Source organism: Pecten maximus, chromosome 18, assembly GCF_902652985.1.
Source record: "Pecten maximus chromosome 18, xPecMax1.1, whole genome shotgun sequence".
NCBI classification, from domain to species: Eukaryota; Metazoa; Mollusca; class Bivalvia; order Pectinida; family Pectinidae; genus Pecten; species Pecten maximus.
The window spans coordinates 17835348-17850844 of NC_047032.1; the positions used below are offsets into that span (position 1 = coordinate 17835348).

The following is a 15497-nucleotide window of genomic DNA, read 5'->3' on the forward strand; positions in this document are numbered from 1 at the left end:
ACCTAAACCGAAATGTTAAGTATGTGTGTAAGATCTCACAGCTGAATGCCAGACATGATTACACGTCAATCAGGTGTTTCGCCCTAATCATATTGTATAATTACAGGTGTGAAAATAAAAGGTACATACCCTTATTGTAGACCTATCTAATGAAAGTTGTACTTGTATATATAATATATATCACTCACACGAATCTGGTATAAAAGCCGCGTTAGAGCTCATACCTGGACACACATCCCCGACATGGCCTACCTGGTATCATGCTTTCTCCTCCTCTTCCTAACAATGCCGCTGGCTTTGGATGCCTACCCGAGGAATGTCCCCGATGAAGATAGAGAAAATGGTAAGATTGATAGTTTTATTTTTTACATAAACTATGCGGTAATTCTATTAGCTATGTAACTAGGCTCTGCATTCTACCTAAAGCTCTTTTCGGGTAATCTCCACTAGTTTGTTGAAACATGAAAACAGCTGAAGTTCTTAGAGAGTTTGTGAGTGACAACAGAAGATTATTAATTATGACTCAGCATTATCGCATAATTTTTAAAACAAGTAAAATCATAGCGTGGCTGATATAGTTTTTACCGTACAAAAGGAAGTTGATGCAAACGTGGCAGGAGGCTGATATTGGTGAGACAATTTATTGGTACAGAGTCTTTCAAAATGTGCGTGCTTTATACAGGCATAAAAGTATGTTATTGAAAGCATCGTGGTGTTTGATATCTAAGTGTGTCCTTCTACAACACTAGACGAAACCAGGTGAAATGATTCAATTTAGACATGCTACACTGTAACTAAACTGAAGGCTATTTTACCCGGATGCTATTATTACGTGTTGCTATTGTTACGGAACACGTAAACAATATGATTGACGCTGGGGAGGATAAGGACACTAACGTTAACGTTTTAGAATCTTTATTTGATTTCATCCATCTATGGATCCACCAATCAGAAGGATGTACTTTTACATGTGTATTGAGCAAATCTTTGATTCCCCTGATGTCTTTTGACAAACTTATGCACATGCATAACATAAATAAAATATAATTAACTAATACAATAGATTAATAAGTAAATCAAAAATCAAAAGTTAGTAAGCTTGTAATTTGTGGCACATTTACTTATTCAATTTGAAGCAACTTTATATCTTAATTTGCTTTTGAAGTGGTAGGCGACTTTTAAGGATGTAGACATGGTTTACCTCTGTAAAAAATATGAAAAGACCACATTATATTTTTGTGGACATTTTCTCTTGAATGTTTTAAGATTTGTTTACATTAACATATACTGTATTTATATTTTTATATTGCTTTAGAAAGAGGGAAACAGCATTGCACACATATTATGGTTTTAAACAATGATGTCTAAATGCATCATAATATGTATATATCTCAAATTGAAAGCATTGGTCAAAATTAATGATTATATGAGTAGGAATCGAATTGAGAAACCCTTTTCAGTTATATAATGGAATTTACTTTATCAGTTTGCCATTCAGTTTGATCTGATATGTCCTAACAATACAAATGAAATTTTGAAACATTATCTGTATGTGAATAGACTAAACATAGATCACTGACAAATGAAAATCCGTAATATGATATACGATTATGTATAATCATGCATGTTAATATGGTCTACGTTTGGTTACTCTAAATAAATATATATATACCCTTTGCTAGATAGGCAGGTCTAATATGCCCTACATACTGTACATTTGGTAATTTTCGCGTAAGATTTAATTTCGCTCTATTAGAGGGTTTGGTCTGTTTTGTTTAACGTCCTATAACAGCCAGGATCATTTAAGAACGTGCCAGGTTGTGGCTGTGGAGGAAAGCCGGAGTACCCGGAGAAAAAACACCGGCCTACAGTCAGTACCTGGCAACTGCCCCACGTGGATTTCGAACTCGCACACAGAGGTGGAGGGCTAGTGATAAAGTTTCGGGCACCTTAACCACTCAGCCATCGCAGAATTCTTTCATTATACCTTATGGCGGTTACGTTCCTCCTCTTAATGTTTTATTACTTCATTCAGCCATTTAGATTTTCTTGATCAATATCATCTTAGCGATTTCGAAAATTGCGAAATAGCGGTGTAATTGTGGCTTATATGAGTTTTATATACCGCTATATCAGAGCTAAATAGCCGTCTCAAAGCGGTTCACAAATTATTAGCCCTGGTTATTGGGCCTCTAGTAATCAGTTCACACACGACATATCTTGCACGTACACATTTACTGCTGAGTCGACTGGAGTAAAGTATATTTTCAAGGATACAACACAGCGCCCGTGCCGGGACTCGAACTAGCGACCCTTCGATCACGTAGCCCTGCCTCCTACCACTAGATCATCGTGCCTCCATTGGTTTTGTTTTAATCATTATTTTTTATCGGTTAATCAAACTGTTTCTATTGCTACATTCTTATATTACTGTGTTAAGTTCACTTGTGTTGACCTTTGCACACTTTTATTTTTTGATTCCTCCTTGCTAAATAAGCTTTGCTTACATGGAAATTGAGGAAAGTTTACCTGCACCATGCCATATATCAAATGCCGAAATGAAAACAACCATAAGTTTAATTAAAACACTGAATAGGGACATATTAACGACGGCAAAATATCAACAGCAAATTTATATTAACATACAAACTGCTGTAAATATGCAAGGTGAATAAGAGGAGGTGTTCTAAAGAAAAAAACGTCAAAGTAAAAATATATAAATGTTGAAGTAAGAACACAATATAGATTATCAGAGAAAGACAATCATCGAATGATGATGCAATTCTATGTTAAATCACATTAAGGCCACACTGTCAATATGATAAGCACTAGTCATGCTAACCAGAATCAAATACGTCAGATTTCATATTACAGAAAGAAATATAATATTATCTAATAGAATCCCGATGCTTACTAGTCTTTTATTTATACCTATTTACTCCATCGATTCATTTAGATTACTGGATAATGATAAGAACAACTAAGTCGTTATTTCAATTTTTGGTATCTTGTCATTCTACAGAAACCGAACATGCCGCTGTATAATGAACATGTCGTGTTTTGGAGTAAAAACGCACGTTTATAAATGTACCACACGAAGGTAGAATTTTGACACGTAATGTTGGGCACCAGTTAAATTCGTATCAGTAACCCTTCCACAACATGAATATATGTTAAGCATTATTCTACCATGTTTGCTATGCAACGCCAGTTTTGATTGGTTTAAAACCATGTATTATTTTCCAATAATACACGCTCGTGAGTCAAGGCTGTTACAATTTTATATATCTAATATTCACACACTTTATGTAAGGTTACTATAGCCGAGTGGGCTAATGGGTTAGTCTTTCATTCAATTTTTATCACGACGCGAGTTCGAATCCTTCCTTTTTTTTTTTCTTTTTTTTTTTTTTTTATCCCTTTTTTAATTTTTAAAATCAATGCCATATGATAGATGCTCTTGATCGTAGTACTGTAGTGTCTGTAAAGAAATGTATATTTCATCAACAAATAATGCAATACTCAAGAAACAAATTACAAGGTTTTCCCGGGGTTTCTTCGCTGTTTTTCTATTAGAAAGAGGTCGATCTCAGAACTAAACAGTACATGGTAGAATAGAAATAATCAACTTTGACTTTGCCTGCGGCCTTCGTTATTAATTTAATTGCAAAATATCCTCGTCCTCGTTGTATATCCTGCAACAATACACGAATCATCGTTAATTATTTCTTAAATAATGATGTTAATGCTATCATTCGAAATAATTTAGTGGTTTGATATTTGCCTTATAATATGTGTTACAAGCTCCCTAGTTATGGAGATCATTAGCTTAAGGAGTATCTCGGGCTTGATAGTGCGAGGGGCACAGATAGAAACAATCTGAATTCACTTTAACTCTATCAACTTGTACTATGAACATTGTTTCTGATGTCGAAATGCTTCACTCTGTTTACAGTAAGTAATTTGAAACAACTACATCTGCCCTATATAACCATTTTTATTCATCGCTGACAAATACTAATGATGGTCGATCAAAACAAGAATAGGCTTTGGCTATGTGGTATACATACCAAATGTTAAAAAAACACGATTGACTACTAAAGTTTAAGATTCTTAATAAGCTAATGCTTGTGATCCAAATCAACTTGTAACTAGAGACGTGAGAGGGCAGTTAGGACCCTGTCATGTGGCAACATAGTATAATCATCAAGTCATATGCCCATATCGCTGAGGTTGATGTTTGACATTTTGACTTTTAAAAAACCGTAGGGAAACAAGATATCTTTCCATCCATCACCTTACTTGTTGGGCGTACCAAAATAAAAATAAAAAAAAACTATAAATATCGATTATAAGCTTTTGATCAGTGGAAAAACGCACCAATGGACACAGTGTTATTGGCCTTAGTCTTGAGGGTTTGACAAGTTGGCTGAATGTTATCCAGTTGACATTTTTATTTCACTTTGAAGTGATTTTCACTTTCATTTCAGATTATGCAAAGGCAAAGTGTGGGCTGAATATGTATTGCGTTAGAAATAAAACAAATGCATAAAGTGATATCTGCTATAGGCCACGAAGATATTTTGACGGAATGAATCGTGAATTGTACGGATGGACAGACTGACAGACAGACATATTGAGTGATTATTATCGGATTACCGTATCCCTGACACGGGACCTTAATAAGTCAATGTATTAAATTGATATATAATTATACGTTTACACCATATCCTTTAACTTCATAAATGGTATAAGATAAAATAAAAGACATTCAAGACCAAATGGAGTACACAGAAGCATTCATTTATGATAGAAAATGAGCTTGTTACTTTTATTTTTTAAATACCCAATGTTCTGATATGAAAATATAAAACAAGTATATGTATAGTTAGGAGACTAATAAACACTTTAACATGAGCAATAAACTAAAGCAGCTCATTATGGTTTTTAAAATAGGGATTCATCTGGATGTTTTTTGTGAGATATTTTTTGGTATCAAATGTGTTAGTTATTTTTATTTGAAACTTCAGTGGTATACATCTGTTGAAAGATGTACCCAGTGTTTGCTTTTGGAAAAGGTGTACCTATATATTAACAATTTTTTAACTGGCTGTCAAAATTAATCACCGCAGAGCTCAAATTAGCATGACGACATGGGCACGGGTAATACACAGACACAATCGCGATTGACTCCTCTCTCTCCAGGCCTCAGGCCGGCTAATCATAGAAGTCGGGGTCCTTTACACCTCCGATGTGTACATAATCATGCCAACGCCTCACATTCTGAATTTGCATGAAATCCTAAGCAGTGTGTCGGATCTATGGATTTTTTCTCCTTTCGGCAAATGCATCCCAAAACTTTCTTCTTATCTTGACTACTGCCGGGGCATGAGCTACCATTGGATCTCCCTGTATGTACAACTAATATGGTACTCTACGTATTACTGAGAATGTAAAACATGTTAATCAGGTATGAATTAGGGGGGAGGGGGGGAGGGGGGGGGGGGGGGGATCATGAGAGCTAACATGACTTGCTAATTCGACCTGTCGGGTATTTGTTGGAGTCATTCTTATTTAATATTTCAGCCATTCTCCCTTTTACTAAAATAACTATATATAAATGTAAGCCGAAGAAGCAGGTGAACACAAAGTTTGCAGTAATGACGTAAAAAGCATTGACTCGTGTTATAATATTATATACTATTATCGGTAATGTTAAATCAACCGTCCGTAACAACATTCATCTTAAAATCAATTTTTAAGGGTACTGTCAACTCAGCCTGAGAATGGACCCCGAAGTGTGTTTTTATTATTATCATTTTTATTTTCATATCAATTTTAATAACGATAATGTTTTCTATTTGATTACACATCAAATATCTTGCTCAACATTATGTTATTCCTTCGCTAGATTAAACATTTGATGTGAAAGTCATTCGATATGACAGTTCTAACGCATAGTAATATTAGAAGGAATAACTTGAATACCGGGGCGCAATAAATGTGTATATTTTACATTTAGATTGTATTGTAGTGAAATAATTTCATTATCATTTTGAGAGGTATTTACTGTATAGCTGTTTGGTTCTGATTGCTATTAGCGGAGAGGTAATCGACATTACCTATTATTGTGTCAAAGACAGTACCCGGTATGTGAACCTTGTATTAGAAACGCATAGCTTAAATGATCGCGTGTCGGCATAAACCATTATATATTAATGATATTTTATATAACTGATAATACCACGAATCTGTATAGTGAAATCAAGATATATTCTATAATGAAGGTGACTTAAACTCAAAATCGATATAATAGGGCAACATACACACAGAATATACATTAACGTTAAGGCAATTGAAAAAGTTCAGTTCAGTTCTAACTAAAATCCTGTTGAGCATGTTTCATCATCCAATTGAGATTGCACTAAGTAAAATATCAAACTTCAGCAAAGTTAGTTACACACTTCGTCATGATCATGGGGCCATGTGACCCGAAAAAGTAGGATTCTTCTTCATCGACGATATTTGCAAATGAAATCTATTTTTAATCAGGGTACATTCTCATTCTCAAAATGAGAATTAAGATGATGCTGTTCCATTCTTTGCTTGGCATATAGTTCAGCGATTACTTAATTCATATACTATAACGGTATTATTAATTATCATGGGTTTTTAACGATATGTCTATACCTACGTATCAAATTAATAAAAAATACGGATCTTGAATATATGCTCCTTGAAGGTTGTGGCTTGTATCAATCATTTTGTGTCCTGAATGTAACTTTAATAACATTGCCTGCTTTTTCAACTTGTGATATTGTATATAACACAATAAAATCTCTAACAATACCCTACTTTAATGAAACAAATTACCTATTGACAAAAACTTGTATCATATAATATAATAACTGACAAATTTTAAACAGGTATGAAATTAAAGACCGTGGTAAAATGAAATGAAATAATGCATTAGTATATATATATAGCATAAAAGAAAAGGTAATCTGTCCTTGCGAAGGTGAATGCATAACAAAAAAATAACGAAAAAAAAACAAGACTTTGTCGCTAGGCCTTTCTGCCCTCTAAGGCTTCTTCAGGCAGACTGAAGATATATATATGATATGCTTTATCATTATTATTTGATTTAATCTATAAGTCGCTTTACAATGGAAAGAAAATAGCAAGATTAAGATATTTTGACAAACTTTTTGTATAAGAATGATTATCAATGAATAGAGAATAATGCATTGATATCTTGTCTGACATGTTTTATTAAAGCCTTTGTAGATAATTCAATACCCGTTTATTTGGCACTTTTCCATTAAAAATGGAAAACGAGTTTTTTATCAAATCATACAATATAATAAAGGAGAGATAATTTGCTGACGTCATGCGAAAAAGTTAAATTCATCATACCCAATTTCAATATATATCAACCCAATTAAAATACCAGACATATACTTGGATTCAACCTGATGTCGAGTACAGATCGCCTGAGAGACAGGTACCACCCTTGATTTTAAGATTACGTTAATATCGCTAATTAATGTTTTACACACTATATAACGGACATAATCTTAACAATAGTAAGTATTTAAATATGGGACCAACTGGTAGGTTCTGTGGTATCTTTAAACAGGTGCATTTATAAGCATGACAACAGTGTGCAGATCGATGACAGCTACAAACATGATGTACTCTTATTTGAATTTTGACGACATAACTTATTCAAATTAAAAACTTGTCTATTTTGGGTGATTCAACTTTCAATTTTGATCCTAATTTATTTCTTATTATACTGTCATAATTGTATGGCCATAAACATCATCTTACATGTAATTTAACATTGTTAAATAATCAAGTCTGAAAATAATTACTTCGATTATACATGTGAAGAAGGTACATGTACATTCAACGTAGCTGGTATCATATATTTATCGATAATTACATTCTATATCAAGATAATGATTCTGTAAGTTCATGTAGGTAGGTATGTAGTACGGATAGAGATACATTCTTAAATATACTGTAAAGTTTTTAAACTCCACGGGTCTGTCATTTCGCGTCACCGCACTTTGTAAATATTCTGGTAGCACACCACAGTAAGACAGCCTGGCCACTGGCGATTTGTTTTGTTAAGCAAATAACTCCTGTATTATGATATGCATAACAAATGAAAACAACAAATGTACACTATAATTAGTATATTCATTTTGAAGAAGTACATACAGGCTTCACATTTGTGAAAACTAAAATAAATAAATTGGTTCCGGATTTTAAGTGTTTTTACATAGGAAATTTAGTTTTGCCTACAGCGAAAAATGGTGGCTCATAATCAAGGTAAGATAGCGGGGAAAACTTAATGTACAACATATGTCAAAACAAGATTAATTCTGTCTTTGCGATGGAGATATTTAATTTCAAATAGGTTTCAGAAAACAAATGTGTAGAGAATTTTGTCATTTTGGGTCAAATATCATAATATTTTGCAATTTTAAAGCTATTTTAAAGTTGTTACCATGGTATTCACAGCTCTTAAAACATAGAAAAATAAGTTTACTTATCCTTCAGAACTTCATGTTTTTCAGAATTGGGCATTTTCACTGTACACTGGTACCTCTACACATTTCTATATTTTTTTTATGTTGATATACATATCAGCCAGGTATTTGTTTTCGCGGTATATCATGTAATCGCAGATACAGCGAAAATAAAACCCCCGCGAACATTACCAAATGTACAGTGTCTAATACAATGCATTATCGATTTACCGATTTTTTCATATCAATTTAATTTCTTGTTAAAAAAAATAAAAGTATTGACATGTGAACGAAACCACGATTATAATTTATAATTGTTTAAAAAACGAAAAAAATAATCGCTTTGATCATTGAATATATACAAGTAATAACTTCAGTAAGGGTAAGCGCCTTCGTGGTGTTATTGAGATACAATGTATATTTCTATAGTGTGGATACCGTTTTATCCATTGTATGACAAGCAGTGTACATTTATATGGTGTCTTCATAGTACTCATAGTTAATAATTCTGTATTATAATTATATACAGTATCACTTGTCAAAACCAGTCCCGGTCTAATCCGAATTCCAGTCTATTCCGGCTTTATCATTTGGTCCAAGCATTTACTCTCTTAAATTATATTAGATTAAACCTGTGTCAATCCCAAACCCGGCTATTCTGAAAACCAGCCCAAAGCTTATCAGAATCCCTGCCTATTCCGGCTACATTATTTGGTCCCGGTATTTTACTCTCTAAATCACGATAGTTAAAACATGTATAATCCGAAACCTGTTTATTCTGAAAACCGGCGTTGTTTCACTGACCACGTTATAATAAAACGGCCCCATAATGTTTTCTCACCAAGTGACAAAATCTAAACAAAGACTTCGATGACCTTCACATTACCGATTTTTCAAGGTCACGACCGTTGATTGAAGTGGCCACACGTGTGACTTACCTGTAATTCTAATTGGTATCCCGACGTGGTGGACGTCTTTTCACCACACCAACAGGATTAGCTCACAAATCGTGAGTGTTTTTCAAATAAGTCCTTTGAAAAACAAATAAATCATACGCGTATCTGTCGAGTGTAAGTTGATACAGACTGGCCGGGTGTTTAAACAGATGTAGATAGTACACGTTGGAAGCTAGGGAGACTTACTCAGGTAACTAGGAGAATGATTTGGTCATTGCCTAATTAGATGGTTTTGGTTTCTTTGGTTTGTTTTTGTTTAACGTCCTGTCATCAGCCAGGGTCATTTAACGTGCCAGGTTTTGGAGGTGGAGGAAAGCCGGAGTACCCGGAGAAAAACCACCGGCCTACGGTCAGTACCTGGCAACTGCCCCACGTAGGTTTCGAACTCGCAACCCAGAGGTGGAGGGCTAGTGTTAAAGTGTCGGGACACCTTAACCACTCGGCCACCGCGGCCCCGTTAATTAGATGGTAAAATCTGTGTAGAAACAATGTCAAAAGGACGACATTACCGATTTAAGCCTATACAGCTCAAGTTCCGGCACGGACATATCCATTAATTTTGTTATTCTCGCTTGTAGCTAATACAATGACTGGTATTTACCCTTTGTATTGGACTTAAAATGGCGAAAGAAGCTACTATTAAATATGAAAAAATAGAATTCTAACACTCAGAAACAATGAAGGACTTTTCCACAAAAGAAGAATTATGATGTTGTTGTTCTTGTTGTTGTTGTTGTTTGATGTTGAAAATTACCTTTCTCTATAAACCGAACACCTGTATAAACCTGCCAAAATTGCTAGTCCCGTTTATACCCGGTTTAAACAGGTGATACCGTATTACATACTGGCTAGATCGTTCTCTTAGACTATTTTTCTGATGTTCGACTGCGGATGTACTGTAAAGCAGCATTATTATTAATTTTGTTAAGCATGTATGTTAATAGCCTTTCGTAAATAACAACAAGTAATTGATTTGTATTCGTGACGTTCCGTGACTTCAATCCTCCTCATCAGAAAAAAATCATCAGTAAAGTGTTTTACACCGACGTTTGAAGTGTACAAGATTGTAATCTAATCAGCAGGTCTTTTCGTCTCCACATATCTTATGTATGCTGAGGTATTAAGTGTACGGGATTGTAATCAACCCACAGTTTTTTTGGCTAGAAAATACAATGAACGTGGAAGTCGATTCAGCTACTGAAAGTAGAAGTTGACTTATGCTACGCTTTATTTAAAACTTGTTTATAGATATCTTATTATCTTCGATATCCCCTTTCGTTGCTATTTGTCCTAACCAGACCTAAACACCCCGGCCACAGACTTAATCACTACTTCAACAGTTATTGACTCTCTCATGTCAATGAGGAACACATTCCTTTCGAGTGAAACCTTGATTCATTCTAGATGTTATCAGGAAACGGAGACATGGACGACTTTGACATTTAATACTACTCTTAGGTTTCGTAACGAGACATACTTGTATATACTGTTCACCTAAGTTAGTAGAGTAAACAGACGTAAATTGATTTCGTTTCGTTCGGTACTAGTATATTAATATCGAATACATTTTGTTTCTCAGTTTGGAAGATTGTTTTTTTCCTTCCTTACACGGAATCAATATAATTTAACGATATTTCTCTATATAAAACTTGCTTAAACTATGCCATCCCACCGTTGCCCCGATTTCGCTAATCTGTGTATAGTCCTGTGTGTTAGTTGTCTGAAAACTAAAACACTCCTGCAGAACTTAAGCACTTCTGTCTCGGGTGTTTCCGTTGAACCAATCAGATATGAGGTGGGCGGGACTTGTTACCGAACTCCTCCACTTCTTCCTTCGAATCTTCATTTGCTTTGTCTGATGCTTTTCTGATGCTTTGCATGCTGAGAAATCGCCGGTTCTGTAGTTTTATCTTGAAAAATTCAGAATGCTACCACTGTATAGAAAGTAGGTCACCAGAGTTAATATATTTCAATTCAATAAGGTAAACTTAACATTTTGCTCTAAAATCGAACTGACTTATGAATATACTGCCGATATTTTAAAAAAAATATAGATTATAATAAAATATCCGCCCTGTTTGTTTTGGTATAATAAAATTATTTTATTAGTGGCTCAAGGATATTGATAAAGGACATCTAGTCCCTACACTTAGGTGGATGATTAAACAGTTTTATTGTTACATCAGCTTTCTGTTCCTAATTTGATCCTTGAAAACAATATCACAAAGCACAATTGTATATATAATTAAAAATTTCCGGACACAGGGGCAACTCTTGTGATATAGAATATTTCTGGTGTCCCGAAAGGCTTCGGCTTGGAAAATATACCTTTGTCTTGGAAAATAAAATGCTTCATCCCTCGTGTAATCCCTGTATTATTACATATATGTATCTACATTTAAGGCCCACTCCAAGGTTACAGCCTGACTTGCCAACTTTTCCGTATAATATGGCCATGGTCAAACGGATATATATATATAACCCATTTGTTTTTGTTTGCTGCAAAATCTGTGTTTCAAAATAAGGTGAAGGTGTAAGGTCGAAAACCACTAGCTTACATGTCACCGTTATAGTTTTATGTCACCAATACATGGTTTTGTAAGATGCCATAGTTTAAATGTTTATGATATGTTGTACCAAATTACATGTATATACTTGAACATACGCCTTTAGGAAGCAGCTGCGTAAACTGAAAATCTTACCCTATAGCATTATACCTTCACGGTAAATTAATCTTTTTTTTAATGACAAACATAATTAGAAAGTTAATGTAAAGTGATCTGATAACATGTTATGACGGGATAAGATTATTGTCAACAACAGTACACTAGCCTGTGTTCCTGGTACTATGGTTACGACACTTAATATACTGGCGACATTGGCCCCCTCAGATAAAATTCTATTTATAATAGAAATCAAGTTTGCACTTCGTGTCGTCTCCACCGCTATAGATATATGATTTTGAATATCAAATATTCAATATTTAATGAGTGATGTATCTCGTTGACTTCTAAAGTTGACAGATTTTTAATGATTTATTCATTTTTGAAATTGTCTCCATTTTGATAGTTAGGGTGAAAACCCACTTGATATATCTTCTTGACGTCAGCGTTTGACATAATCTGAAATGTAAATTTCATATTGAATGCTTTTTTTTTTTAATTAATTTATAAAACTAGTCAATTATTTTAAAAGTACATTTCTATTCAAATACACTTTCAACAATTATAATTGAATAACATTTTAAAAGTGTTTGCTGTCCATATAGTAACTCATTATGTGTAACTAGAGAAGCTACTAGATCTAACACACCGCTGGTAAGGATGTTTTGTATATGTATAACTTGAATATGAAATGAAGTACCACTGGCATGATAATTGATTCAACATAAGTGTATGGTAACAAAAGTTTCTAAGATCAATCCACACTGTCTATGTATATACATCCGCATGCATGTCCTTAACCAGTAAGTATATGCAGATGTGCTTTAAATATTTATGCTCAGAAATAACGCACTAACATGTATAGAAGTCTAAAGAAAACACAAAACTAAGATTTTTGTTGGTCAAAGCAACAAACAGTTATTGAAAAAAGAAAATTGTGTGCGGTATTTATCGCAAAAGTACAAATGCTGCAGACTTTATTTTAGCCTTTTTCTTGAGGAAAGATTATGCAAAAAGAATATGACCACACTAATTATATTTAGTTTAAATTTTCGCTTATTTTTCATTTCAAGCATATTCAATATACATACAGGGTGTACAATAAACAAGACGGATTACACTTCGTACACACTATTTCTATAGCAATAAATATGGATTTGCTAATTCCCCTATCATCTCTTAAATATGTTTTAAGCTGGCAATACGCTACATTTTGTGTACGCTAAAAAGACTACAATTGCGGTATGAAGTATTGGGTGTTTGTATAGAAGGAGACATAAATGTTCTTTAACATTGAAGAAGAATAGATACTGTAAGATAAAGTTTGAATTGACATATGTCACGATAGTGTCGCTGATACAATCGCCTGACACTCTATTCAAAGTAATTGATACTTCTGAGAACCAAGATGTATTTTTATCGGTTCATAAACTGACATATGCTTCATGTAATAGTTGCATGTTTATGTAGGCTGCGACAGGTAAGAATAACACATAGATTAGTATTATTGACCCGCCAGTGGTTATAGCTACTAATATTTCATCCTAAAGTAATATGATAGTTTCAAGATAAGTACACACATGCTGTATCATATTGTAATCATATACTCCCCCAACTACCCCCCCCCCCCCTCCCTCACCCCACCCCCACACTCTACAACGTTTATGAAAATACTATAAATAGCAAACAGTTATTGTAAGATACAATGTAGACGTTGTCTTTGTAATTAACCTTATGAAATATGGGATACGGACTTCTTAGTCACTTTCTTAAATGATATTGGCGATTGCTCTGCCGCCACATATTCAAAATTTTGATTTCATTTGTTTATTTATTTCCCCTGATTGATATGTATAAAACTATAAACTGTCAACAAGATCTATTTGAACGCCAAATAAGTATTATTATCCTTAACCAATCGCTCATGTTGCCTGGACGAGCGTGCGTAGGGTCTTACTGGGGGAGGAAATCGGAGCACCCAAGTAAAACCCACGTGTCATGTAGGTGAACCTTAAAGGCGCCTCCGCGAATGATGAGTGCGTTACCCTACAATACCCGGCTCCTCCTTTATCATATAAGCATAGATTCCAGGGCTAGCTTCATAAGGACAAAATATTTCATAGATTTTAAATCAGGAAAACTTGTTCTGTTACTGTTGTGCGCAGTGCTTTAGCATTAACCAAGGTCTTGAAAATAAGTATATCCTACATTTATAGGCCCGAATGCAGGGTAATATGAAGGTTTGTTTACCCGAAGGTATCATATTTTCCGAGGGTTTGTCCGAGAGAACTATGAGAGCGATGGGTAAATAAACCTTTATATTACCCTGCATCCAGGGCCAAAAATGGTTGATTATACCGACAATTAATCAGCAATGGTGGTGTTCAAAAATAAACTAAAGATATGGCATGTCATTTAAATGACAAAAAAGTGATCCAAGTCGCTCAATTGATACGATTCCAAGTACAGGTGTTATTGTCAGTTTCTTTTCGAAAATCTACGAAACAGTTGGCGTGTACATTTGAATGTTTACGTTCCTGTTCGTCTGTCATTTAGAAATAACTGGAAGCACGCGCAACAGAGTATGGGGATCGCCATGAAGGCACGCTCTCCGGGGAGATATGATGTTTTATTTCCCTGGTTCACGCGTCTCAGGGAAATGAGATGTTTTATTTCCCGGCCACTTTGGCTTTCTGCTAATCAGGCACTGCTATAAACACGAGGTATAATAACAGGTTTTAAGAAAAAGATCTATTGATAAGTTATAATATTTTCATATTTATTTTAATACATTCAATACTACATTTGCACTCCTGTTCATTTCAGACAAACAGATGATAGAGTTGATCAGAACTCTTATGAAACTTAAAGCCACTGACCTTGACCTGAGATCAGATTTAAATGAAAACGAAAAGGGTGACGAAAGAGAACAAGCAAGCGAGACAGAAGAAACTAAGAAAAAGGATATGTTTGATGAAACGAAGAAAAAACCCAATGAGGATAATCTGTCAACAGAAAGCGACGAAGAACTTCTGAGAGAAGAAAGTGAGCGGAGTAAAGTCGGAATGAAGGAGGATAATGATAATGATAAAAAAACGACATCAAACGTCGGCAAAGACGGGAACAACGAGTCTGTTCAAAGGAACGACGACAAAGCTTCTCGAAGGGTAGACGGAGATCGGACCGATAACAATCGGGTACATGGGCATGGTCACGACATGGATCGCAGTGTAAGTGTAATGCAGAACCAATGCCAGTTTCTATATCTAGCAAGAGAATCAATGTATCAAGAAACGGAGAAAAGAGTGTTATTCAGAAACCAATACGATGAGAACTAG

General features: G+C 34.6%; 1 protein-coding gene across 1 annotated transcript; it reads left to right on the forward strand.

Annotated features, from left to right (window-relative positions):
- Nucleotides 1-236: 236 nt before the first annotated feature.
- On the forward strand, nt 237-15497 carry LOC117316279 (SWR1-complex protein 3-like). The gene is made up of 2 exons (XM_033870817.1): nt 237-343; nt 14986-15497. Exons 1-2 carry the CDS (start codon nt 244-246, stop codon nt 15495-15497), a joined length of 612 nt encoding a protein of 203 aa, XP_033726708.1. The 5' UTR covers nt 237-243.

Excerpts from the sequence above, each read along its gene's own strand:
- LOC117316279 (XM_033870817.1), top strand. The coding sequence starts at position 244 with ATGGCCTACCTGGTATCATGCTTTCTCCTCCTCTTCCTAACAATGCCG. Across the intron at positions 344-14,985 it reads CGATGAAGATAGAGAAAATG|ACAAACAGATGATAGAGTTG; the intron begins GTAAGATTGATA and ends TGTTCATTTCAG.